This window comes from Notothenia coriiceps, unplaced genomic scaffold (assembly GCF_000735185.1).
Source record: "Notothenia coriiceps isolate Sejong01 unplaced genomic scaffold, NC01 NC01_scaffold00031853, whole genome shotgun sequence".
Taxonomy (NCBI): Eukaryota; Metazoa; Chordata; class Actinopteri; order Perciformes; family Nototheniidae; genus Notothenia; species Notothenia coriiceps.
In genome coordinates, this window is record NW_011364554.1 from 441359 (window position 1) to 468804 (window position 27446).

The window sequence follows — 27446 nt, forward strand, 5'->3', positions numbered from 1 at the left end:
GGGAGGTGGAAAAATGAATAAACTAGTTAGTCCAGTCTTTAAAACAACTGTCTAGACATGTCTAACGACATCACTTCCAGCTCTCCCCTAACGCCTCACACCAATTTCAGCGGGCCGCCTGGCAGACTGTGCATCAAACTGTGGCATCCCTCAAATATCTGGACACTGTGCTAACTTGCATTTTTCAAGCTGTGGCATGTGAGAGTGCCCAATTTCTTTTCCTTTTTTTGGATCCCTCTCAGTTCTACCTTTTATGGAAAAGGAATATCATTTGGACACATTTTTGGATGCCCTCCATCCTCCCCCTCCGTCTCTCAGACACACTCCTCGCCTCCCAGGATTGCTCATCCAGACAGTTTCTAGACACGCACTCACACACAGGCATGCAAATATACAGAGCTGAGCCCCTCTGGCTCATGCACGCCACTCGCTGGTCAGACCGCAGTACTGCAGCTTGTTGATGGGCTTTCATGCCCCAGTTCACTGCATTGACTGAGACTTCAGTAGACTTTTGCAGGGAGATGTTGCCTATTGGCTTGACACAATTAGATGGCCCCATTCCCAGCCAGCCGGGGGCCCTTTACCCTGGGCTCTTTGCTCCAAGAAGCAGAGTGGAGAGGCAAATGGATCACGCCGGTCCTCCCATCATTAAGCCGGGACTTAGAACTTCTTAATCAGTTTTCAGTTGGTCCTGAAAGCACATATTCCCTGTGCCACTTTATATAAAAAGTGTCTGTTTTTTAGAGCTGAAGTGAAAGATTGATTAATCTGTTTATCAGTAACTTTTGCTCAATCTATTACTTCATTTCTTTAAAGGAAATATGGACAAACCCTACTGGTTCCAGCATCACAAATGTGATATTTTTTCCCGCTACTCTTGTTCTGCTGTTATTGGGAAATTAAGGCTGCAACTAACTCATATTTTCTATAGCATCCAATAGAAGCTTTGTCTGTAAAATATTAGGAAAGAAAAGTGTTCTGTCAGTCCAAAACCCCCCCCAAAAAGTTGATTACTCGAGTCGCAGCTCCAGTAAACTTTAGGTTTCGTACGGTTATTTTGTCACCATGTGCCCTAGGAACCAATTATAAATCATTTTGTTAAGACATTACAGTTTGTTTGGTGTCCTTCCTAAAGAAATGAATTGAACAGTATCTCACTTATCACTTCCCCCATAAAACAACAGCCACGACCTGTAATTTTAGAAGCAGCAATGTTAGTACGTCTTTTCAGGGGAATTCCTCTGAGGTAATTATTATCTCGCGTCTCTACATGTGTTCTGGTTTGGCTTTTGAAGCTGTGTGATCCAAGACGAAATCTGACCTCAAAACTCCTCCCGCATTCACTCCTTAAAAGCGTCATCACAACCATGAATACATTTCTTCTTAAACCAAACTGTTCAGCAGCAGCAGCCGCAGGGAGAAACGGAACTCTGTTCTTTAACTTATGGCTTTATTTCAATGTTTCTGAGGTTTGGTTAGCTCTACAGTGTATAACAGCACAGCTGACTGAGGTTTAGCCACGGTGCAGAAAAGGAAATGGAGTTGCCACAGTAATCACACTCTCACTTTAGCACAGAGACTGCAATCACATTAAACATTCATTGCTTTGACTCGAGCATTACAGACAGTAAAATAATTCATAATTCAAGTCACACATTCCCTTAAAGATGGACAACTTTATTTCCTTTTTTAGTTTCTCAAAGCAAGTGTCACTAATATTATAACTGGCATACATTATGATACTGTGACTCTCACGCACACTCAAGCTTTAACACCCCTGACTTCTGTTTACCATTAAGCAACACAGTGACATCCACCATAGTGACAGTGCAAGACAAATCAGTAAATGTAGCAGATTAGACGGGATTATGAGGCACAACCCAACATCCTAATGCATACATTATATTTACAGAGAAACACACAATATAAACAATTATTACAAACTAGTCCGACTGCCAAAGTGCAAATAAAATGCTGCTAAGCTCAAACATTGAAAATGTTTTCCATATGAGTGTGCCCACATCCAAGAAGAAGTACAACTGTACAAACATTGACACAACATATATAAGCATGTGTACTATGTTGTAATAGTTTATCCTGATTCAGTTACTGAAGATTCTACAATATTTATGTACATAATTTCAGAAAATTAGAAAGAACAACAATCAATAAGGCATTTTTTGTGCGTTAACTACTAAAATAAATACAATTCATTTAGTGTTATTACTCAACATTATACCTCTTGGTTAATATCATCAATGTTATATTTTCCAATATCTAATATCTTTCATGTTAGATACGTATAGTTATCAGTCGATTTTAAAGTGTTTCAATACAAAACATTTACCACAAATGACTGTTTAACACTGATGAGCACTTGATTTAATGTAACGCTATTTTAGAGATGGCAATATGATGTTGTTAGCCTAGGATGCAGAAGTTACTGCTTCATACTGATGTCAAGAGAGTTTCAAGTACAGTGATGATAAATGTAGCCACCTGAGTTTTTTATCCTAAGGTTGTAATGCTTACTGTAAACGACTACAAAATACTGGCTGAAATCGTTGAAAACGGAGGTTAGGTTGGGTTTTTTAGGAGCAGAAAGCCTGAGCAGACTTTAAGGCCTGACAGTGTTTGTTAGCCTACACCTCAACAACGTGGTTCATGCAGACAGCTGTAATTTACAGACCTGTGTTAATTATTTCTGCTTAAATATTTGTATTCTAAGTTTATAGTGCTTTCTTGCACACTTAAATGGGAGAGGGGCTGCTGTAACACCTCTATACTCACTCTGTCTACTCAAGACAACATGGCTCCCTCCCCCAGGCAGCAAGGCACATCAGGCATGCAGACAGGACAGCAAGTCAGTCGTTCTTTTTTGGGTCAAACTACCAGGATCCAAAACCAGCTTTTCAAGCTTGACCTCAATACATAAACCCCCCCAAATCCCACAACCTTTTAACATGGGGGTAGCTGAAGACCTGGGACTTAAGGCTGAACATATGTTGATCCTCTTATATGGCAGTATGCGTGGGGCTGGCAATGGGAATGTCAACTATTATTAAGTACTAGTAATTCAGTTAAGTTTGGCCCATGTTTAAAGCAGGATTACAGGGAACTCTGTCAATTATTAAAGCATGTTTGTGACGAAATATAGCTTCTTATATCTATGTGTTTAAAACCTTTTGTCTGTGTTGTGTCCGGATTTCTTTTACTTCTTCTTTCTAAGGAAGATCCACCATGGGGACCCTGCTTGTGGGGGAGGTTGGAGGACCTTCTTTTCCCTCGGTCAGGCCGACGGCCATCGGCTCATGAACCGCAGAGGGTTTTCCTGCGCTGGCAGCGAATCCCTGAGCAATGTCGTCAAAGGTCCTGCCTCTGGTCTCTGGTACTCGCAGGAAGGTGAAGATGAAGAACAGGATGAGGAAGACCATGAAGATGATGAAGACGTAAGGACCACAAAGTTCCTGAGGGAAGAAGAGAGAGAGGTAACTACATGACTCAAACTGCACATACTTCTGAAAATGTTTGCAGTGATGAGAAGTAACTAAGTACATTTACTTTTTGAGATTGACGTACTTTCTACTCCTAATCCATTATACTATCAGAGGGAAATATTCTTGTTTTTACATCACTATAATCTGTTAATAACTGTTGCCAGTTACTTTCAGATTCTAATAAATAAAAACAAACATGGGTGCGAATCTTTAAGTATGTCATGATTTGATTCAATTTGATGCATCATTACACTTTGATTCAAAACGGTTCCTGATTCAAAATGAGTTCTGTGTTGAGCATGCGGTGGTCCTCAGCGTTTAAAAATCAAGTAATGGAAGTTAGGAATAGATTCAAAATCATAGAAGATAGAAATCTTGTTCCTAACATGAAATAATGTATTCCAGCACACATATTAATCAACTATTATATATTTAAAAAAAAATATCATTATATGTGATGATACTGCTGTTTATAAAGTCAATGAAATTAGCCCGAACTCTACCACCTGCAACATTTTAGAGATGAAAAATGTATGTATTATGTATGAATTATTTTCTCCAATAATCTATATTTTCATGGTATGAGCCCTTCTGCATTATGTCTACTTTTACCTTAGGTGGCTCTACATTAAGTGTATCTTGATGTCAATACATGTAAAAGACGTAAAAAAAATTCTTACCTCAAGTTTAGGGAATCCCAGCCCCACGAGGAAGTTGGCGGTCCAGTTGGATAGACCGGAGACGGCCATGGCAGCAGGCCGGGGCCCCTGGGAGAAGAGCTCAGCCACGATGAACCAGGGGATTGGACCTGGACCCATCTCAAAACTGGCAACAAAGCCGAACACAGCCACGATGGCCAGGTAGCTCAGAGACGGGTTGGCCTTCTGCTCAGACAGAGAAACAAAGAGTGAGTACAAGAAGATGTTGTTTTCTTAAGCTCACAGAACAAGAGGTAGCAAGCAAACATCACTTACCACCAAAACCAGGGAGATCGTCATAATGAGGGCAAAGAAAGCCATTCCTGCCAGACCAATCAGATGCAAGGTTCTTCGCCCCGCCCGTTCAACCAGGAAGAGCTGGATTTAAAACAAAGAAATTGTTAATATTAATAATAATGTAAACCACACCTTTTATCTAAAGAACAAATGTTTAGTCAGACACTTACGGAAACTACAGTAAACACGGTGTTAACAACTCCAGCTCCTATGGTGGCGTAGATGGGTTGAGTGACACCAGCTGTGTCAAATATACCTGTAGAATAATAGAACACCTAATAGGAGAGAAAGACGAAGAGTTAGTATGAGTAAAGAAAAGTAACGGTAATCTTTTTCATTACAACTTAGGTTAGGTGAGGAATTGCTCTTAGGGTGCTAGTTGTTTTTGGGGATGGGTTCAGCTTTTTATTAGCCTGTGGGTCCATGTGCTTCTGAGCCTGCCTGAGGGGAGGGTGGAGATCAAGGGGTGGCTGTGGTGTGAGTGGTCTCTCATGATATTAAAGATATGGCTACAGTTGATGGCTCTCAAGTTTTGGATTTGGGAGCAGATGATTTTTGTACTTTTCGATTTAGGTTGTGGGCCATAAAACAAAAATAGTGAGCTAACTGACCCTAAAATGCTATGTAAACTTCCGAGGATTTGCAGAGTTGGGTTATAGTTACATCAGGTTTGTGACTTCAAGCAACCTCTTTCACATTACATCTAGTCATGTATTCCATTAAATATAGCTTAGTACAGTTGGTGCTACTAGCTGCTGATGAGTGGGCGGGGTCACGACTGTTGAATATCTGTCAATTAAATCGATGTTGCCGCGGGCTGCCGCAGCTTTACTGTTGATTGTCAGGTCAGAGGGGGGGGGACGCTAACACACTCAGTCAGCCTGGTGACATGACCTTATTAACAAAAACCTATCGAATACCACTTTTGTTTGTCTCTTTCCAATGACCCCACTGGCTTAAATTATTCCGCTCAATCGAACATTGCCTGGAGCAGAGTAGCGTCTCTCGTCATGTGGGTGCCAGACACATTTGTATAATTTCAGTAAATGCTCCTTTAGAGATGTAGTGACGGACACTTATCATATAATGATATCCATAACACTCTGCTCCCTGACAGGATATGGTGTTTACTCACAGCGTTGATACCAGACAGCTGCTGGGAGAGCTGCAGGATTATGGCTATGATGATTGGTTGGCGGTAGTTTGGGGAGCGGAAGAGTTCAGGGATGGTCACTTTCTTCTCCAAGGCCATCTTCATCCCTTCTTCCTTCATCTCATTAATATCATCGCTCACATCCTCACAGCCGCGCAGACGCACCATGGCTACAGAGAGAAGAAGGGATGGATGAAAGGAGAGGGAGTAAGTACATTATTGTGCAAATATGGTGTAAAGTAAGGCTGGAAGGGTCTTAGAACATTATGTTGTAAAACTTTAATAAATCGCAGGGCCGTGCTTCATCTAAGGTTCATTAAAATGTCAAGAGCAATTCTAAATTCAGTCTCATTAAAACCTGATGTTGCAATCTCGTTTGCATAACGTCTCAAAACCGACCTTTCCTGGCCTCCTCCTCCTGGTTGAGGACGATCAGCAGGTAGCGGGGGCTTTCAGGACAGAAAGGCAGCAGGATGCTCTGCAGGATGGCCGGCAGGATGGTGAGAGCCAGAAGCAGAGGCCACAGAAAGTCTGAGCCGAGCAGAAACTCCAGACCAAAGATCTGAAATGCATCAATAACACGGGATGAAGTACTTATAATGAGTTGAGCTTTAATTTGAACTCAAACAAGCCTCGCAGCTCTTCTCCAGGACACCATGTTTTGTTAAAGTCAAACCACTTTTTTTGTAGTAGTTTCTGTTCCTAGTTTTATGTTATTACATTGATATTATAATAAACACTAAGAGATGGGAGAGATTTGAGTATGCTCTGAAAAATATGGTTAAAATAATACTTTAAAAAGGGATAGGTTCTATTTCTACAGTATAATCTGAAAAGATGCTTTTAATATTATTAGCTAATAATATGTTTATATATTGTACAGCTTCCCAACAGACTAAAAATATTATTTGTACTAAAAGAGAGCTGATAATGTTGTTTATTGTCCGTAATGTGTCCTTATGATGATCTGTAGGTCACATGACAGCATCTAACGCTTATAAAAGTTTTGAAAAACATTTATGGGGTGAAAAATAATAATGTGAAAAGTTTTGCAACACATTGATTTTGAGGCACTTGCTTGAATTCTTCAAGCAAAGCTGATTCACAAATTCACGTTTTTCTGCAGAAATCCAGAGCTTTTGCACAATAAATAAAAAACAAAACAAATGTATCTCAGTACCGCACAATCACCACATCATACCTGTGCCACCAGGATGCCAATCACCACACCCAGCTGATGCAGCGTGCCGAAGGCTCCTCGGAGAGCAGTGGGGGCGATCTCACCCACGTACATGGGTGTCAGCCCCGTGGAGAGACCGCAGAACACACCGATGATCAACCGCCCCACGATGACCATCTCGTAAGAACGAGCCAGGGCCGACAGTCCCATGAAACCCCCCCCGATGATAGCCAGGATGTTAGCAAGCAGCATGGACTTACGCCTGAAGAAGAGAGACAAGGAGGGAAGAAGGACATGGTTAGTGGGTGAGTACTGCAGATGATGTTGACCAATTACATATAATGCAAACTTTTCTATCACAATTTCACAGACTCAAAGGAGAAGTTTTCACATCTGATTTTGTCAAACAAACAGTCCAAAACTGAAGATAGGCTTTAAAACCAAATTGTGGAGTTTACAATAAGGAAAAGTGTATTTAAAAACTAGTAAGGGTTCGGTTGATTAACTGCCATCATACATGAAACCATTTACTGCACCATACTGTTTACTCCCGATGTTCTTACCTGCCAAATTTGGTGACAACGGCTCCGACAGAGAAGGACCCGACCATGCCTCCCACGCTGAAGATGGCGACTGCAAAGCTCCACACCATGGTGTTGGTTCCTGGGCTGAAAGGCTCCCCGTACCGCTCCATCGACACATTCTGGAAAAACCTACGCAGTTTCTGTCAACCCACAGAAAAAGAGAGATGAATGGCTGCATCGAAGTAAGCGTTTGTCAAAGTTCACAATCAAAACTATTCATTTTGTGTGTAACTGATGTCAGAGCTCATGCTTCATTGGGAGTTTTTGACACATCCACATGAGGGCAGTATAGCTTTTAGCATTGCCACCTTGCAATGCTGTGGTCACAAATGAGAGCAGTCTTATCGTGTCCAGCACCCTAACTGTATCTAGGCTTCTTTGCAAAACCACATCCGAACAGCAACATGAAAGTCCTAAAACGAGGCCCAGAATTGGCGTTAAAAAAGTGTCATTTAAGTTATTGCAATATTAATATCCCAAAACAGGGAGAAGATATAAAATGGCATCTATTATTCATCTCTCTCATAATAGTTGTCCCCGCTGTCATAAAACATTAAAGGTCTATTACACAATTCAACTGACACACACACACACACACACACACACACACACACACACACACACACACACACACACACACCTGCTCTGGTGCGTTTATGACCCCGGTGTTGTAGCCAAACTGTAGCGAGCCGATGACAGCTGTTGAAACGCTGAAGAGCAGGTAAAGGGTCACCTTCTTCGGCGGCTGTTGAGAGAGAAAAAGTCATGAGCGATATGAAGGATTAAAACAATGAGCGGATGGAGTTTATGGACAATCCCCCCCCTCAGTTTGTGTGGTGGACATGTCCTGTCCCTGGCTCTACAAAGCTCCTGTTGTTTATATTGACACTGGTAACTACAAACACAATGAGTCCCTGTTTTCAGTTGTCTGTCACTTGTAGCACTGTGAAAGCTAGGTTTCACAACACTGCACAGGATCCATGATTTTGCAGCTCTGAGGTATTTCTCGGCTAAGAAGCTAAAGAAACCCAGAGAGAATAAATGAATCCTATTGTGAGTGCTTTTCCCTGCAGGGTTCAAATTAAAGTGGGCTTAGCTCATAATAACAAGCTAATACACCTGACGATAATCCCTCGTGTGGCACGGCATGTAGGAGTTTGCCATTTTTTACAGTTCCAACAGAGCAGAACTGAGAAATGGGTTTAAGTGAAGTTGTGGTTCCAAGTCTACTATGTGGCGGCACCATGCCAAATGAGGAGCCTAGTTACTACATCTCTTTACATTAACCGCATTACAACAGCTTTCTGGGAACCCCTACAAAGGTCATTATTTGCTTTCCAAGTCTACTGATCCAGACAGGATCATTAATGAAAGGAAATCCATTTTAATCATCCAGTGTTTTCCAAATCCGCCCCTGTTTCGACACTATAAGACGAGTGAATCATTCATGATTAATACATTGTTTTACACAACTTGTAATCCTAATTAAGTCAGCAAACAGACACAAAGACAGGCACAATGAGCTCTGTCCCAATGTTTACATGATATAACTATCTGCACAGATAACTCTTCAAACGTCACAAAACAGTGCGTTCATTGAGGGAAATCAAGAGGCAGTTGAAAGACTCTCCCCCCTCTAGAAACAAACCCTCTGTCCTTTAATCTGATCAGCTATTTGATTTGCTGATGTAACCGGTGTGGTTAAGCGGTCTCTACGTTGTGTTGATAATGGACGAGACCCGAGCCAGCGTAAAGTTGAGGCGATCTCTGTTTAATGACTGACAACAGATAAAACGATCAGCTTTACATAAATTCATAAAATATATAGGGGGGAAAGTCCTCACAACAAAAAAGTCCTGAGCACAGCGACCTTGCCAGGTATTTAACATTCAATAAAATGAAGAACACAGAATAAAATAATATAAAACACAGAATTTGTGTGATTATACAAAAACAATTAAATAAACCCCACTGCATATTTACATCTGTTACACTGAGAACTCAGGCTTCCTTATTGATAACAAAACTACCAACAATGGGCTTTAAGTACATCATGTTTATATCTGTTCCTATCAGATAAACCCACCCACAGGTCAGAATGAAACACAAAGGAGGAATTGAAAAATGACTCAGTGGACAGCAACACATAAGCAGATAGTGATAATCAGTTGTAATCAGGTCACTGCGTGTTTCTCTGGGACATCATGGCCTTGTCTCATATTCTTACACTAAATCAAGCCGAATATACTTCTGTGACGACATCTTGACGGTTTGACACACAGGAAGTGCTGCAAACACGATTATTTGACAGTGAAGGGGAAATAAAGAGGACTGGTAATAAAGAAAACAGTTACGTTTAAAGGGAGACACAAAAAAAGTGATAAATAATTACATATAACAACAAATTCCATGTCATGTTTGACTTTTGGCACAGATGACCTGGAGGGGTCTCTGGGGTGTAGCGCTGCACGAGAGGGGATTTGATGAGGATAACTGCATGTGGGGGTGTGGTTGTTTGTGTACAAATGTGTGTGGTTGTAGACATGCCAATTGCATCTGTAGTGACATGCTGATGTTGAGTAAGACTTAGACAAAACGTTCGCATTGTTAAGCCTCTTGCTAAAACAGTTATTCTAATTAAGGAGTGGCCCACTGCGCAATGTGCATTATAGGTACTTTAAGAATTGAATACGGCAGATTAAGAGGTTGTACCAGCATGCACAATTTCCTGCATTTGCACACTAAGGAGCATAAGCCAAGCCAATCATCATTATCTGCAACCGTGTACTACAATATACAGTTTTTTGTTGTAGCAACATGACATTCTGCTTTAAAAAAGTCATGATTAATATGTTAACCAATACAAATACATTTACAAGTGGTAAAAGTATATACATATTTGTACACGCACAATTCAATGACGTAATTCTTATGAATACCATGGAATATTATAAAATGCTCAAAAAAAGGTTTTAAAGGGATCTATTAAGGTTATTTTCTTTGGAACTTTAAACCTCAGTACCAATGCTTAATTCTCATAAAGTTGTGTTTCATGTATACTTGGTTTGGTTCATTGTGTCATTATTAATCATCATCACTCTCGAAATCCGGAAGAAAGACTCATTATTGACACACCTTTCCTTCGACACTCAAACGACACATTTAACTTATCTACATCCCATCCTCTGTGTTTATTCAAAATATCTCGCAAAGGCCGTTTTAGAAAGTAAGTTTTCTTTCTCCCTATGTTTTAATATTGCATCAAACTTTCGTATGTGTCTTCATCATTAATGTGACAGCAGTTCCATTTCACCTTTTCTGCAGTATCATTTATTAGTGTAATTTCATCAGAAAGGAAAGATATTTATTTTATTTTTTACATTTCTGGTTACACAAATTTTGTGCTATAATCTTTAAGAATGACTTTTTAGAGTGCATGACTTTTTTGTGGCTTGGGGGGGGGTAGTTGCATCAACACACATGATGTGTAAACCTTAAGAAACAGCCATGAAATGTGTGTAACTGTTTCAAAAGCCAAACCACAGGGAAGGTTTGTGAGGACAGATACTGTAGCAGGCACATTTTGGTCTTTTTAGATACTCTTTACAATACTAAAAGATGTAATGCAATCAATTCAAAGTTCACCCTTTGAGTGATAACACTAACTGTGTAGCATGGTATCACTAAAGTGTTAACTATATTTGGGCTGTTGCAAGTTGTCAGTCTTTGCTGCACTTTTACAGTTCTTTCTTCATATAACTGGTACGATTCCCTCATGCCTTTCTAATGCACACGCAGATGAAGTAACACCAAAACCCAGAACGAGTCTAAACTTGCCACCCTGCCTTAGTCATCTCCTGAATTCTCGTATATCACTCCCATCTCATGCCCCTGCCAGAATGGAAATATACAGGTTTTCCTCTTACTTTCAATAACACTCTTAATTATGAGGACGTGTTGGCACAAAACAGGCTCAGAATTAAACAAACCAAAAGGACTGGCGCTCTTCCTCTGGGACTGCTGGGAATTATAACTAAAAGCTTGTTATAATGTGTTTCTACCCGAGAAGAATACTGCAGAATATGTACGGCAAACTCATCTGTGCAGGTTTTTAGAGGTAAAACAGTTTGGAAAATAACAGAACAACACCACTAACCCATGAATCCAATAGAAGTAAGAAACAGTTACCTTTTCGTCTTGCATCCGCTCCATCTTTGCGGCTCACAGAAGAAGATTCAGATGAAGAAAACTACAGGAACTTTTCTTCTTATTCCTTATGCACAAAACCTCACCTCTGTGCAAACAGTCCTCAGAAAACCTGAAAATAAACAAACAAAAGAATAGTGTATTACATTCAGTAACTTGATACAGAACACATGTTTTAACAATCTAAAGAACTCTCATAAAGTTCATACCGATAGACCAGTAGACCTAATGGATCAGGCAGAGTGGAGCACTTTTCGGCACTCACTGAATTCAACAGGAGTCAGTATCCAAAATGACAGTAACCCCTCCCTTTGCTTCCGTGTTCACCCTCCTCTTCTGCTCTCACTAATCATGAAATCAAATGAGGAAATAAGTGATGTAACTCCTTGTGTTCAAATTAAATTACTCAAAATACCTTCTCAATGGGCTGCAGAAACTTCAATATTATTTGATGATACTCTAATTAACTGGATTTCGTTTCAAACAAGATTGATTACGTAAAGAACGCTACTTTAATCCGGAATCATGTGATAATAATAACATAGAAATATAATCGAAATATGAACACATTTGTTTGACAGTGACAAAACCGCATGATTAAAATGAATGTTCGTTTACCGTTATGTGGGACATGCCAGCCTCTCTGTATCTTCAATCAGACAAGATGTTTTTGCTCAGAAAATGTTCGGCCCACCCACTTCATTGTTGTCTTTATAACAAGTGGTACATGTTCACTTGCACGCCTCAGCCTTATTCTTTTAACTATTACGCGGGAAGCTCCCCAGTCATACCCATGTGCGTAAAAAGCGCATGCAACATTTCCAGAACGGCTGATAAATTTCGGGCTCTCATGTCGTAATGGCCGTGAAAGCAGCGCAGATGCAATATCCGCTCAGATGAAGAAGTGGGCGGGGGGGCGGTGGACGTGCTCGGTCGAGCGTACAGTACGGAGCGGAGATGGGGAACAAACGGAGCCGGTGAAAGGAGGCTCTGTGCTGCTGCTGGCCCGACGGCTGCCCACCGGGGGCGCGAGAACAAAAGGCAATGTGCACGGAGTTCAGATACAAAGCCCGGTCATGCAGAAATCATAAGACCGGCTCAGTGGGTGGCAAACAAACGAGGAGACCAACTAAATCTTCATCAACTATGTCTAATCTTCACAGCCCACCTAAATCCCAGTCTGGAATTTGACAACTTCTCCGAAAAAATGCGAGTGAGCCAAGGGCATTTCTAAATCCACTTGGTGAACAGGCTGGGTGCACATTTGAATGCTTTTAATAAAAAAAATATTATTTTTTACGTTTTTTCATTTAATTAGAAAGCTTGATCACAAGTTTGATCCTAGATTTGTATGATAATTCAGCATTTAGCGTAAATATAAAGATATTTTGTTCTAGTTTAGAAAAAGCTGTATTTATTAATTTTCAAAGGGTCAAACAATCCTGTGTAAGACCATGATTATAAAATATACCCTGTGGTTTGGTAATCTTGAAATGTAATACAAAAATCTGAATTTTCTGACCCAGTTTATACTGTATACCAGCATAAAAACATTACAGTCACTCAGGTACACAATCAATTCGTAGAGTTGTAGAAGGATTATTTTTGCATAATGTAGTCAATTCAAATATTTAAAGCTGGAATTAGCTCCCAGTTCGAGGACATGGCCTCTGTGTCCTTAGTAGCAGCTATAGTGTGTATAATTAACCCCCTTTAAATATGCGGTGATAAATTATGGATTAGTTATGAGTTTAGGTTTTTACCAATCAAACTCTCACCTACCCGTTCAATTCAACACTTTGAGGTGGTTCTCTAGTATTTTGTCATGCATGTAATTATGTGAACTATAGAAGATAAATAACAATCCATGTTGGACACAAATATGTATTCCTTAACTTAATGAGTGCAAACTAGATACATTTTGGCATTGACATCCAAACTAAAAACTGTTTTATCAAGTATTTACTTACTCGTTTATGCTCCTATTTTGATAAAGTGTCTCCAGTTAGAGTTTTTAAAACAGCATCTGACCTCATTGAGAGGAGTGTATTTTCACATTACATTCTGGTGACAGCTATTTCAACTTTTGTGATCAATGTAAAAACGAAACATATTTCATCAGAATTCAGACAACTGACTCATGCATGCCTGGAAATGAGCCACTTTGGTGAAAAAAGGAAAGAGTAAACAATTAGTTCCTGGAGATATTCAAAGCATGATCAAACCTCGACCAGTGGTGGAAGTTGTAAAAATACTTAAAGCATTAATGTAGTCATTATGCCGAATTACACATTTCAGAATAGTATACTGTATAACTATAACTAGAGATGCAGTAATGTGTTTACTACTCTAATTTTGTCGGCGGTTATAGGTTTTACTACATATTCTACCAGGTAGTTTTTGAAATCTAACAATATATTGTAAACTATTTGAATATATTCTGATTACTAATCTAAATCTGTAACTAAAGGCATCAAATAAATCAAGTGGAGTTAAACACAAGCTTTCAGCTGAAAAGATAGCAAAACATTTAAATACTCAAGTTAACTATAGAAGTCACTTAAAATGATAAAGTACTTGAGTAGTAACTTACTTTCACCCTGTAGGCATCCTACATCATGAAAACATAGATTTACACATTTATATACAATATTAATATACCTCAAAGCCATAGAGTGAACTTTTTGAGCATAATAATGTTCACTCACATTTGATCTTTTTGAGAAATCTACTGCCAAACTATATCAAACATTCCCTGAGGCCTGTGAGCATTAATGTGTTTGATTGATCAAGAAGTTGATATCCTGTGAAAAGAGATTACAGGGAATCTGACGTAACAGTGACTGCATCAATAACGTCAGGTTGGGTTTCATGTGGCTCCTTCCCTTTCTGTACGTAATAGTGTTACCTTTCTGAATCGCAATCATTTTTATTCACTTGGTTGTAACAAAGCAAAAAAAGGAACTCACAGAGGGAGAGAAGGACATGCAGATGTTCAGGTTTAGTGCCCTGATGTGTTTGATGACATACTTTTTCCTTCAGAGTGCATCTCTCTATCCCAGCATCCCATCTGGATCCTGTGATCTGTTGCCAAGGAAACCGATCCCGCGGCATCTTTTCTGGTGACCTGCCTGAGTGAGCAAATCAAATTATATGACATCTGTGAAAATTAAACACAGATAGATAGAAAGACAGAGAGGGCACAGAGAGAGAAAGTGAGGAAGTTGGATGCCTCACTCAGTCTTCCACACACAAACCACATCCTGCAGAACGTTTTAAACACGTCTGTGGGTGTTGTGGACTTATGGCAAATGTTTTAATTGAACATAAAAATGTCACCCTTAATGCAAATTCATCTGACTTTTTCTCCTGGACTGCAGGATCGTATAGACTTAACATAAAGTCAAAAAATGCATATGACGAGTGCTCTCACGAAGGGCTTCACAATATACATTCTTTGAAGCGTTTACATAAAAAGAAAATGTATATATCAGCCAATTTATAACATGTTTTGCTTGGACAATGATTGAACAGAAAAGTACATAAAGTATTGACAAATGCAAATCATCTATTAACCCTTTGACTTCCCCTGGACATTTACCATTTACAGTTTGGTAGCTTTAAAGAGAAAACGTATTTTTCCCGTACACCATACACTTTGAATATTTCCTCACATAGATTAAAATGTTCAACAGTCAAGTCATGGTTAAAGTTTGCTTCACTGCAGTAAAAGGAAATATTTCAACATTTCTTTTCAACTTGTAAACACATTTTCTTTATGTCAGTTTGACATTTTGGGTATATTTGGGGTCATTTTTGGGATAAAACATTACAAACATGCATTTTTTGCTGATAATCTGGTGGTTCAGGGTCAACAGAGGGAGTGAGCATTCAGACAGTTTACTGGAGGGGTTTCTTATGTACATTTGATGCAGCAGTGCCCCCTTGTGCTTTTGAGATGCCATCACACTGAATCGCGTTAACCTTGACCAGAAATAGTCCTACAATAACTTCCACAGCTCTCTAGAAGTCACATAAACAGCTTTATGTTTTGCGCTGTGTTTCTGTGAAGAAGACACCTTCATCCCAGTTGGCATAGGGGCATGGAAAAAGACACACTGAGGGAAACACATTAATAACTTTGCTGGACATTGGTAAAATAAAGCCCAAGTCATTATTTGTTCAAGACAGCTTTATTTGAAGTCATACATAACAATGCTGTGCCAAAGTAACCTGCTTACCCTCTCGTTCAAAATTGTGAAGTCCAAACAGAGCAACAGAAAACGGCAGCCTTAAGTAGAGGCTCAATCAGTGGAAACACCTGTGCTCAATTGGAGCATGGGCACGGGTGAAAATGTTCTTCCAAGTGTAAAAGTGTTATTGTTTAAGGTTTCTGTGGTCAGAAATGTAGAATATGTTGACCTATTTGATTTATTGTGTTTAATTAGTTTGAACTACATTTTGAATACGTTTGTAGATGATAAGAATAACAGTAATTAAGGGTATAACTAGTGGATTGTCCTATGGGGAGGGGCTTAACATATATAAACCTCTGGCCACAAGTGTTTTGGAGTTAGTCTGACTGTGGCTGTAGAGCAGAGAGGTACCAGTTATATTTCTTCGACCTGTATATATATATTGAGGTTTGGTTTTCTTTCTATTTTGGACTGTAGGTCCTTGTTACTTTGTGTTCTTTCAGCATTTTAATAAAAGCACTTAAGGATACATTTTTTGTGAATAGCCATCTCATTTAATTCCTAGTTTTTTCATCGACCCTTTTTGTAACAGTTTCACACACTATGACTGTCTACCAGGGGAATTTATCTGGGTGAGGAAATCAAAACAGAAGAGGCGAACACACCCTCTCTGGCGTGTCGGGGCGTATTGGAGCATAGCTGAGGCAAACAGTGGAAGATGTGTTGATCTGATTTATCTAAAGATTAGTCAATAGTGTCAGTATTTTTACTCTGCGAACAACCCAAAACATTATGCTATTTATTTAATTTAACCTCGGCTTGTTACTTTACTCCCTAAAAGTCAAAATCTCCTACTGTGAACAGTGACAATGAGCAAGTATTAAAACCCTGATTAAGATCAAAGTTAACAAGGTACTGAATCACCAACTTCCTTAAAGACAACCTTTGTATATTTGTTTGGGTTGTTCAGAGATCCTTTTTTTAGAAGTATTTTTTAGGAAGATTTATATACTCTGCCTTTTAAATCAGATGTTTTTGTAGGTGCTGTGTCAGTATAGACTCAATCCTTGAAACCATGACCCCCTAATGTTTTTAACCTCGTTATTAACTGGTTCATTTGCTAAATATTCTCTACATCTGTATTGGCTATCTGTGACATTAAATTATTCTGTTACAGAGAAAGCAGAGGATGTCAAGTTAATTATATGCACTTTTAAATATGCACTTCTGAGAAAATACACAATTGTTGTGGTTTGAGGACTTACATTTGCAAGTTACATCAATGAGTTTGGAACAATGTTCATGGTTGCACAGAGACAAAGCTCAACTGCGCCGTGATATAGAGGAATGCGGGAAATAGAGAATGACATTGAAACAAACATTGGTTTATCATCACTACCACCCTCTGGAAGAACTTGTTTTAGTGATGTTGAGCTTCACCAGGTCTGAAGGGTGTCTAGTGAAAACTAAAACCCTTGATGGTTGGTGTAATATATAGTCTTTGATGAAGAGATAATGAAAAATAAAGATAGCTAAAGATTTTGTTTGGCATTCCAGAGACTTTATGCATCTGCAAGTTAGGGTGAAAATCCAAAAGGCCACGGTCAATTCCACCCCTGAACAGGAACAATTCATAACAAGGCTTGCTTAATAGAAAGTGTGTGGTTGATATACAAGTAAATCCAATAAGACAAAGTGCTGAAACTGTTATTTAACACATCCTTTTATTTCAATCTGCACTTTATTTATTGATAAAGCAAAACCAGAGAGAAGTTTAAAATTGACACGGAAAAAACTTAAGACCTCAACATGGAGGGTAAAAAGTTGTGCGTATTTCCATAACATTAACATCAATGATGATAATGCGTTAGCTGTTTGAAAATGTCCTTCGGCACACTATAGGGGTAAAGGTGCGGTAACAGAAGGTCCTGCAGGGGACTGTCCGGATCACCAACGGCAGATTTTAGATTTTCCCTGCGAAACTTCCACCCTCTATCTGCTCGTCCCATTTGCCAACCTGGGGGAGAAATTCACGAGAAAACATTAGGCCAGTCTCACAAACTAATGTTTAGGCAGAACTGCAGTTTTACATTCATAGTAGTTTATTGGGATTCTTAAAAAGACAGCAACAACAAAGATTTATAGAGTTCCTGACCTTGGGAACGCTTTTCAATGTAACATCTGTTGCACCTCATACCATTGGCTAATTGTCTCAAAAATTGTTGCCAGTTTTCTGGGTCAATCATCAATGTAGTTTTAGCAATTTCAATAAAAGCACAATGTTAAATGTGACACCCTAGTAAGCTATCTGAAACTTGAGAATAAAGGCAAAGACAAGCTGTCAATGCAACAGCTGTGGCACTATGTTGTTAACATAAATATGAGGGAACAGAAACACAATAAGCAAATAAAAAGGGTGAAATGCATTCACCCTGAGACCAAAGAGATGCTTTTTGTCTTTTATCCGAGGTGGACATGGCACCATCGGGGGAAATTAAAGGTCAACAGTATACGCCAGGATATGAAGCTTAGCAGTGTGTCTTAAGTTTTCTCGTCATGAATCTGTAAAAACGTATTTTAGAAAGCATATAAGGGCTAGGGGCATTGTGATAGAAGAATATGATGACTTTTATTATGTCTCAGGTACTAATGAAAGCCAACTAAGGGGACCAACATGATCACACATCAATACCATTGGGATCATTGGAACCACATGCGTGTCATATCCAGTCATATCCCATTCACACATTGTATGTCTTTTTAAGAGCCCAGCATGCAGAAATCCACATATAGTATATAAACGTAATAGTTTAAGCTTTATATGTCTCAAAATACACACGAGGACTCTTGAACATACAGAGGGAACTATCAGAGCTGTAAACATGTAACTTACCCAGCTCGTGGGACAGAGGCTCTTGTAAACCCTCTGGTACCAATCACAGGGAGCCACATCCTGGTCCTTTGTCGAGAGGGCCTTAGTGCACCTGTGGAAGTCTGGAGCCAAAACAAAGAAGGGTTCAAGGTTACTCATCCGACACAATGTTCACACTTAAAAACACAATAAAAGCCCTAGAGATTAAAAGGTGGAAAAAACAACATGTTCACGCTTCAATGACATGCATAGAGAAATATGCACACAGCTTAAACATAATACTTCTTTCCTTATTGACTGGTGTAAAAAGGCATGACTCTATACATTAGATAAACTACAGTATTTATACCACCAATGTCATAATGGAGATCACATTTTAATTTTCAAATTCAAATCTTTTTTATAATTAATTACGGCTGTTGTCTGATTTTTAAGATTCTGTTATCTCTTAGCTGTCTTATGGTACACTGTATACATTTTATGTTTAAACATAATATGTCAAAGGTATAACAATATATTCACTGTAGATAAAAGCACATTTTGTTAGGGCACCAGTGTTAAAAAAAACTGCGTTTCTCTGTTTTTTTGTGCTTTCACAAACATTTCATGTAGTTTAAGAAACAGTATTGCACAAGTACAAAGATGTGGACAGAATGAAGTGTGCAGGCATGCTGCCCTGTCTTTGAATACTGTGTCCAAAATAAGTGTTATGAGCGGGTTATCCCAACATATCGATCCTTGTCCTCACCCAGGTAGTTCTGGTAGCAGTTGCGGGTCTGGTTGGTGTTTGGGAATCTGGCGTCAAAGGGAGCCGTCCTGTAGTTCTGGATCTTTGTCTCAACAGTATCAGCCATCTTTATGAGCTTCAATCTCACGTTTTAACGATACGGCTTCTAACCTTGGGAGGTTTCTCGATGTGTCCTCGGTGGGCTCCGGAAGAATACGCTGATACAACTATTTTTTAAATCAATAAAAACATTTTCTAAATCCATAAAAGCATTTAAATTAATATTGGGAGTCATGTCGGTAACGACATGACTCCCAATATTAATTTAAATGCTTTTATGGATTTAGAAAATGTTTTTATTGATTTAAAAAATAGTTGTATCAGCGTATTCTTCCGGAGCCCANCTCTCTCTCTCTCTCTCTCTCTCTCTCCTCTCTCTCCCTCTCTTTCCTCCTCCCCTCCCTGCTGCCTGTCTCCCTTTGCGAAACTTAAAAAAAATGTTCCGTTGTTTTTTTTCTGTTTTTTTTCTTTCCTCTATCACTTTCTCCCGTCCTGTCCTGTCCCTATCTCCAGCACTTCCTCTGTCGCATCCCGCTACCTGCGCCTCTATCAGCCCCATCTACCTCTTTTTATCTTTCCATCTCCAAATCTCTTCCCCCCTCACTCTCTCTCTATCACTGCAGACTTTTTAAAAAGCCCATTGTTTTCATATGTATCAGCATATCTTGTGTAACCATGTATCATTTAGAGCCTCGTGTTTTACCTGTCCTGTCGTTTTTCTTGTGGTGTAATGTACAGTGTTCAAGGGTGACATGTCACAGAAAGTGTGTTCTTGCGCGCATTATTACATTTATGGCAGAGCTCTTTTAAGCTACACATGCCACATTCCCTGTATCATAGCTAATACGCACAGCAAACACCTTTTCTCTACAATATTTCTCTCCCTCATTTTCTCACCCTTGCTCTTTTTTCAGAGCCCCTCCTGAGACAGCAGCCTGTTATTTCCACTGCCCCCCACCCACCTCCTTCTCTTTTTTTTTCACTCCCTCTCTCCCTCTCCAGGGTGAAGGAAAGAGTGAGGAGTGAGAGACGGATAGGAGCAGGAGAGAGGTGTTGTCCAGACCAGAAGGGGCCTCTGAAAGTGTTGCATAGAAACAGTGAGCGGACACACACACACACCACAGGACATTAACACGGACACACACGCTTGAGGGGTGGGAGGTGGTTGGTGGGGTCAGCATAGCAAAACTCACACAACAAGGATGCAAACACACGATACATGCTGTCACAGAAAAACATGCTGGTCTAGTAAACAAAACACCAAAAAGATGCTTTCTACCTCAAAAACATGCATAAGCAAAACAGTTTATTATACACAACATAATTTCTCCCTCTCTCACACACACACACACACACACACACACACACACACACACACACACACACACACACACACACACACACACACACACACACACACACAAACACATATACTCACATACACTCACACACACACAACATTACACACACACACACATAGCCTGGAAACACTCAGTCAGGTGCAGCAAAGCGTGGCCTAAAAGTTGCAACGGGCAAAATGAGTTTCCAGACACCACAGGGGGACAGTTGATGCATCATACTGTACATACACTGTAAATCACAAAAGAGTCAATGGGTGTGCGTTTTCAACCACCTGTGAAAAACTTAGTGGAAATATTGCAAATTCAATGAAAGATGATAAATGTGGTGAGACAGAAACATCAGATCTGGTGTGAGGACCAGACAGTTTCTGACTGGCACAGTCTCATCTCGTTCCAGACTCTTCTCCTAAAGTAGGGCACCTAACTGGAGAATGAGTACTTCCTACCTCTGTGAACCAAACATTCACAAACCGTAGTGGATAGAAACGTGATGTCCTGCACACTGTCTTGCATACTGACTGACTGATTGTTATTTATATGATGACAACTTTTTCAGTGGTCCGACCATTATGTATTGGCAGCATTATAACACTTCCATAGGCTATTTACATACATATGTATGTGACAGCGCTGTCCTAATTGTCCAATTATCCAATCAGAGTACAGCAGAGATTGAGCTGACTGATGATCACCTTTTACTAACTCAAATCATGTGCGTCATAAGTCAGAAAATGGCATTACATAGATTCAAAAGATAAAAAAGTCACTCAATATGATAATATCAATAAAGCTTTTTGTTTTTGAATATTTCTGAACATTTGGATGCAAAGCTGCCTATAGTACTGAGACACAAACAAAGAGAGAGAGAGAGAGTGAAGGGGAAGGGGAAGGGAAAGGGAAGAAAGCACTTTTTGAGTCTGGGTGTGAGATTAGGAGACCCTTATTCACAGACATACACTCATGGTGTGGTTACAAAATAATTAGTGGTGGGCCATGCGCACAGCCGCACACTCATACACATATACACACAAAGTTGCCAGTCCGGCGGTAGGCCTACACAGACAAACAAACACCCCGAATGATGATGGCCTGGTGGCAGGGAGTGGGTGGCAGAGTTGTTGTGGTGGAAAGGGGTCATACTGTGTTTCTCGGGTCAACAGTAGACAAGAAAAGCATGAGAAGCAGGAGAGGAAATAGATGAGTGAGGTTGGACGTAGGGAGATATTGACACACTCGCTCTTTTTTAATTTCCCACATCAAAGGGCCGTTTGAAGACACAGCTGGGGAGAGAAGAAAAGAAAAGTGAAGTTAGTCACTCTCCCTCATTGCCTCTCATGGCTGCCTCTCATGATGGGGGTCTCCTGGGTGGTTCACAAGTCTTCTGTTAGGCCATCCGCCAGTGCTGATCACTCACACACCACAACACCGGGTGGGTGCCCTTTAAGTGTGTGTTTCTAGAAGTGTGTGTGCACGTGCATTGATGTCAGTGCGCAAACGTGTTGTGTATCTTTGTTTAGACTTTTGTTTTTGTGTGTGAGAATGAGCACACACTGGCGCATGCCTGTTGGAAAAGGGGGAATCCAGGGTTTGTGTAAATGGGTGTGCGTACAGTTTTTGTGTGTAATTATGGGTATGTGGTGGTATAAGTGCGGTGTCTGTATAACGTGCATGAGCATCAGTGTTTGTGTGTGCGTCTCTATGTTTGTGTGTGGCCTTCATATGCTACCCATTACATCACCAATCTGTGTAAACCACCATAGGAGGAGAAACAGAGAGAGACACTCAGACTACGACCTCAAAGACATCAGAGAGGAAGGGGAACCTGTGACAGGGCCTGCCAGGCCTCGCTGCCAGACAAACTTTACTCACACAAGCTTTACTCAATTCGCTCATGCTTTACACTAGGTTTCCTGTGCCCCATGGCATGTATTCACACATTATTACGCAGGCTTCAAATCATTTGAATGCCTCACACTCTTCGCTCACCTTTTGCCGGGCTGTTAATCCACACAGTTGCTCGATTCATTCGTTCACCATGGAGTCCCTTTAAAAAAAGACTGATTTAAATAAATTCAAAATGAGTATTACTGTAATCTTAGTTTATTTATTCGACAAGGAAGAGCTTGAGCCTGAATTGATTTTTTTATGATGGGGATTTTCCTCCACTGTGTACTTACGTGTTATGGTTGCAGTCTGATTATGAGAACAAACACCAAATCAGCCCATTCTGATGATGTGGGTTTTCCCATAAACCTTTGTTGTCGTGGGTTAATTTCCATGTCCAGGTGGGTGATAAAGTATTCATGTGGGTTTTAGGGTTAACTCTCATGTTCTGCTTACCTCAGAGTGTCATATGTAAACAGAGAACATGTTGGCCTTGACGCAACGCTGCAAGGGATTATGGAAGAAGGTGTAGTAATAAATTCATAATTTTTATGTTGCACCCTCATTTCCTCCATGCAGGGAATTCCTGCAGGGACTAAGTAAACAGACGCGAAGATTACATTCAAAGGGAAAGGGTCCGACCTTTTACTGTTAATATTTACTCTCCTATAACCGGACACTTTCATGTTTCCCCATGACCTCCTCCTCTTCTTCCTTCGTCATTCTGTCCTCCATTCATTCTCTCCAGCTCGCTGCCAAGTGCGTGCCTCCCCCTGGGTATCCTATCTGGAGAATTGTCATGGTAACCTTACCCTAACTCGCTACCGCCATCATCCCCTAAATCCCCTTACTAGAACCTACGTCAGAGAGCAAGTGAGTGTGTTAATAGTTTAGGGGGGTCGAGAGAAATAGTGACACACAGGAGGGGGCTTCAATCATTGGGCAATAAAGTGACGTCTCTGACTCTCTCTTTCTCACTGTCAGTGATCAGTGTTAAAGTGCTGTTGTCCTCTTACAAATGGATATATGACAAGAGAACCTCCTCTCAAGCTACCCTCCACCCCCCTTCTGCTGGTGAGTCTTTAGTTGGAAATACTCCCCGTGGACGTGATTTACAAATTATGCATGTCAATTGCTCTCTTCCTCTTCCATGTGAGACCCATGGGGCAGATATGGCTGTTGTGCATCTGTTGCTTTGGCTTTTTATTAGACCATTAATGAGGGACATTAACCGGCATCATTACTGCAGGTTTCCTCCACTGGCTCAGCTCACAGAGCCAAGCAAAGGGCAGGATGCAGGGATGAAAGGAAGTGCATGAGGCAAACGTCTCTCCTGGCAGAAACTTGGGGGAGCAAAATGTTTAAATCAGCTCTCTATTAAACACACATTTACAAGGCCCATTTTGTTTGGAAACCAAACTCTATGGCATGTGACAAAACGCAGTGCGTGTGTGTGTGTGTGTGTGTGTGTGTGTGTGTGTGTGTGTGTGTGTGTGTGTGTGTGTGTGTGTGTGTGTGTGTGTGTGTGTGTGTGTGTGTGTGTAAGGGCAGCGGTCCTGGAGAGACGATGGGGAAAGAGTGAGAGGAGCGGGAAGACAAAAGGAAGAGCGCTTGTGTGACGTCGCTGTTTGCCCTACTGAGTGTCTTTGTCAACGTGATGTGACCTTAGTCACATGGGGGGGTGGGAGGATGGCCTTTTGCAGACGGATGGACTCACACACAGACACAAACAAACTTGAAGAAACACACATATGCTTACGTCTGTACGACGGTTCACACTAGCATTTAAAACAATTTATAACCCTCTGCCCCCCTTTAACCTGACATGGCCGGGTTGCTTCTGTGAATGCTGACGCACATCAGGCCCCTTCATCACTTGCCATTCATTAAATTAACACTCATTACACGCTGACAATCGTAAATCAACCTCCTACAACAATGATAGCAGATAACACAACTTATAACAGCATACATGGACAGCTGTATTGATTCTACCGTCATTCCCCCGACCACTTCCTGTGCGTCAGCCGTGTGTAAATTTCATCATAACTAAGAGCAAACACAGGAAAGGAAATTTCATATCCTTATGTCGTCACTGTTTATGTTTTGAAACACTGCACATACATTAGGATTGGGAAGCTGCGTACAACGGTTTTTGAGGCATAGTTTATTTGAAAATGTTTGGAAATCAAAAAGTCTTCTCTCCACATTTAGTAGGCTGAGCTTTAACCACACAGGGAGGGGAGGCGGACCTCAAGTTCACTGAAAAGTCAGCCTTAGTTTGAAGTGACTTTGACTAAAAGCTGTGCAAACCCGGCACAGAAGACACACTGTCTTACTTTTTTAGATTGAAGTTTCTGCAGTTGTTTTTATTTTTTGCATTCTTTTGTGGAAGGAAAACATTTACTGTAGATGTTTATATAAACTGTGGACTATCTATCCTTCATCCTTCTTGGACAAACAATATTATCTCAGGAATAGTGAGAGCAAGATAAGGAAGTGATGTGTTTGCGTGCATTCTTTGTAACCACCATAATCATTATCTCCAGCGTGACGGCCATCTTTTACTTGTACATCTGCGCTACCTGTCACAACCTTCACTTTTCTGCAGTTTTGTTTTCTTGATCTTTGTTTATTGTGGGAGCTCACCAACACGTCGTTTCTTGTGCAGATAGAGAACCACCTTTATCCTTTGAGGGCTGTGACTAAGAGGAACGACATGAGAGTTATTTTAATCTCTCTATTCATGTTCCCAATGTTAATGTGCACTTTGACCCCCTGCTGTTACAAATTATCCAAAAACGGCTCCTTTGGGAGATGTTTAAATGCCTCACATGTCTTCTTTTATCAATAACAGTCTGTGAGTCAATGACTTAGAAATGAAAGCTATCCAGCTTATTCTATTTTTGGCACAGAGTTCACACACATTGCCATTACACCCCCACCACCACTGTCGTTTTCTTTCTTCCCCTCCCTTTTCTTGCTGGCTCCTCTTCCTTGTTCATCAATCAAACTGTCCATTTACATCAGAAGGTTATTGCTGGATGCTGTATGAATGGTGTCAGTTGGCCTCAGCGTCTGACTTGTATTACGGACGCCCTCGCATCTGGCTGGACCCCCGGTAGTGCCAGGAAGCATGCCAGGAATTCAAGGAATGGCCCAGTGAACGATTAGAAGGAAATTCCCCGCAGCAGACTGGACTAAATGCCCAGAAACAACAGGAACGCGAACAATCACTGGGTAGAAATGAAAGGGATGACGACAAAGAGTGGGATTGCAGGAGATGGGACAGGATGCCTTAACAGACATAGGTCTAGGGTTGACACTAAGACAACACACACAGTGACAGCGACTATCATTGGAAGACTAATGACGAAGGTTAGATGAAAAGCAAGGAATGAGATGGGATGGGATGACTGGAAAGAGATAGGTGAGATGGTCATGGAGACACAAGCCAATTACCATAGAAAAAACACGGTGATGCGATGGAAGAGAATGACTGACCAAAGATAGCGATTCTTAAAACAGAATATCACCCCTATATACGGTGTTGGGCGACAGCGAGGCACAACAGTGGGACAGGAAGCGATAGGGGCATGTCACAGGAAAGGCAAACCCCTTTAATCAGACCCTGATTTGGTGACAGTGAGTGTGAAGACACATATTTGTGGCTGGTGAATCTTTAGGTTTGACTGACAGCTCCTCTTTATGACTCACTTACCCGGCTTTTCTTCTGTCTCCTTATCCAGATTAGCATCCCCTCTACAGTGACCTGCTAAATCTGACTTTACCTCAGCATCCACTAACAAGTCTTCCTCCTTTTTGTCTGGCTGCTGGTGCTGATTTGGGGGTAGCCGGTCGTCTGTAATTGTTTTGAGCTGCTAAATTGCACCAGGAGGGATTGGATTACCTACCACCAGGGTAGTCCCCCCCCTTTCTTGTTTCCCCTGGATTACATCATGAGTTCAGGCTCCTTCATCTGTGAGTAAGCACATACCTCACAGTCACAGGGGAGGCCAGAAACGTGTCTAATGTGTTACAACAAAAAGTTGGTTAATGGGATATATGGAGGAGGGCAGGAAGTGTCAACAGTCCTTCCTGCAGATGCTTTTCTATTCATCTCCAATGAAAAGATAAGAGATGTTAAGGACGGTTGATGGTGATCTAGTTTCTGTTTATGCATGCCGGTGTGTGAGATTGTATGTGTGTGTTCTTATTGTTCCTTTCTGGCCTAAACCCAGCCTTTTCAGTATTCAGATCATACATAATGAGCTACCCAGAAGGAAATGAAAAGCTATCCATATAAAACTCCCCTGGGTGTCTTATCTTGTGTGACAATGATTTATTCCAGTAATATCATGGTCACAGCATTAACCTCGGCCAATTACAATAACAAAATCGAGATAGATAAATAATATTCCGGCCACAGTCTGGGCTTCTTCTCTCAAAAGCTACGTACTGATTCATCTTCAAAGTGAAAACCATTTTTGCGTGACAAAGCAAGTCCTGTAAATCGCCACTCAGGGAACACTTCTGCAGGTCAGATCAACATTGTAAAGCTCAATAGAGGTACAGTAAAGGCAGACATTGTGAGGTGCAATGCATGAGACTTTAATTGTACTTTATGGTGTGGTTGTACAGAACAAATTGGGGTCAGAATTTGATCCAGTGAACGCGGACAGTTCGGCCTCTCTCTTGTACGTTTAGGTCAAAACCTCATTTAATGACTTT

The 27446-nt window shown here is 40.6% G+C and overlaps 2 protein-coding genes across 3 annotated transcripts; both read right to left on the reverse strand.

The window, feature by feature from the left end:
• Positions 1-1436: 1436 nt before the first annotated feature.
• Positions 1437-12407, reverse strand: slc2a3b (solute carrier family 2 member 3b). 2 transcript variants are annotated; one of them, XM_010788443.1, is made up of 11 exons: positions 12234-12407; positions 11598-11727; positions 8050-8154; positions 7389-7549; positions 6847-7087; positions 6045-6207; positions 5628-5815; positions 4663-4767; positions 4472-4573; positions 4178-4381; positions 1437-3467 (listed from the first exon to the last, which is right to left on the reverse strand). In XM_010788443.1, exons 2-11 carry the CDS (start codon positions 11619-11621, stop codon positions 3225-3227), a joined length of 1536 nt encoding a protein of 511 aa, XP_010786745.1. In that variant the 5' UTR covers positions 11622-11727; positions 12234-12407; the 3' UTR covers positions 1437-3224. The 2 variants fall into 2 exon arrangements, with proteins under 2 accessions (XP_010786745.1, XP_010786744.1); XM_010788442.1 differs by lacking the exon at positions 12234-12407 and adding an exon at positions 11825-11922.
• Positions 12408-17510: 5103 nt separating this feature from the next.
• On the reverse strand, positions 17511-19618 carry LOC104960410 (cytochrome c oxidase subunit 6B1-like). The gene is made up of 3 exons (XM_010788444.1): positions 19432-19618; positions 18705-18805; positions 17511-17828 (listed from the first exon to the last, which is right to left on the reverse strand). The coding sequence occupies exons 1-3, from the start codon at positions 19535-19537 to the stop codon at positions 17775-17777; spliced, it is 261 nt and encodes an 86-aa protein (XP_010786746.1). The 5' UTR covers positions 19538-19618; the 3' UTR covers positions 17511-17774.
• Between the last annotated feature and the right edge of the window lie 7828 nt (positions 19619-27446).

Bases quoted from the DNA above. Each gene is read 5' to 3' on its own strand.
- slc2a3b (XM_010788443.1), bottom strand. From the start codon at position 11,621: ATGGAGCGGATGCAAGACGAAAAG. The intron at 8,155-11,597 runs GTAACTGTTTCT...CTCTCTCAACAG, and splicing joins AGCGGATGCAAGACGAAAAG to CCGCCGAAGAAGGTGACCCT. The intron at 7,088-7,388 runs GTAAGAACATCG...TCTCTTCTTCAG, and splicing joins GTTGTCACCAAATTTGGCAG to GCGTAAGTCCATGCTGCTTG.
- LOC104960410 (XM_010788444.1), bottom strand. From the start codon at position 19,537: ATGGCTGATACTGTTGAGACAAAGATCCAGAACTACAGGACGGCTCCC. The intron at 18,806-19,431 runs GTGAGGACAAGG...TTTTGGCTCCAG, and splicing joins CTGCTACCAGAACTACCTGG to ACTTCCACAGGTGCACTAAG. The intron at 17,829-18,704 runs GTAAGTTACATG...TTTCTCCCCCAG, and splicing joins GCCTCTGTCCCACGAGCTGG to GTTGGCAAATGGGACGAGCA.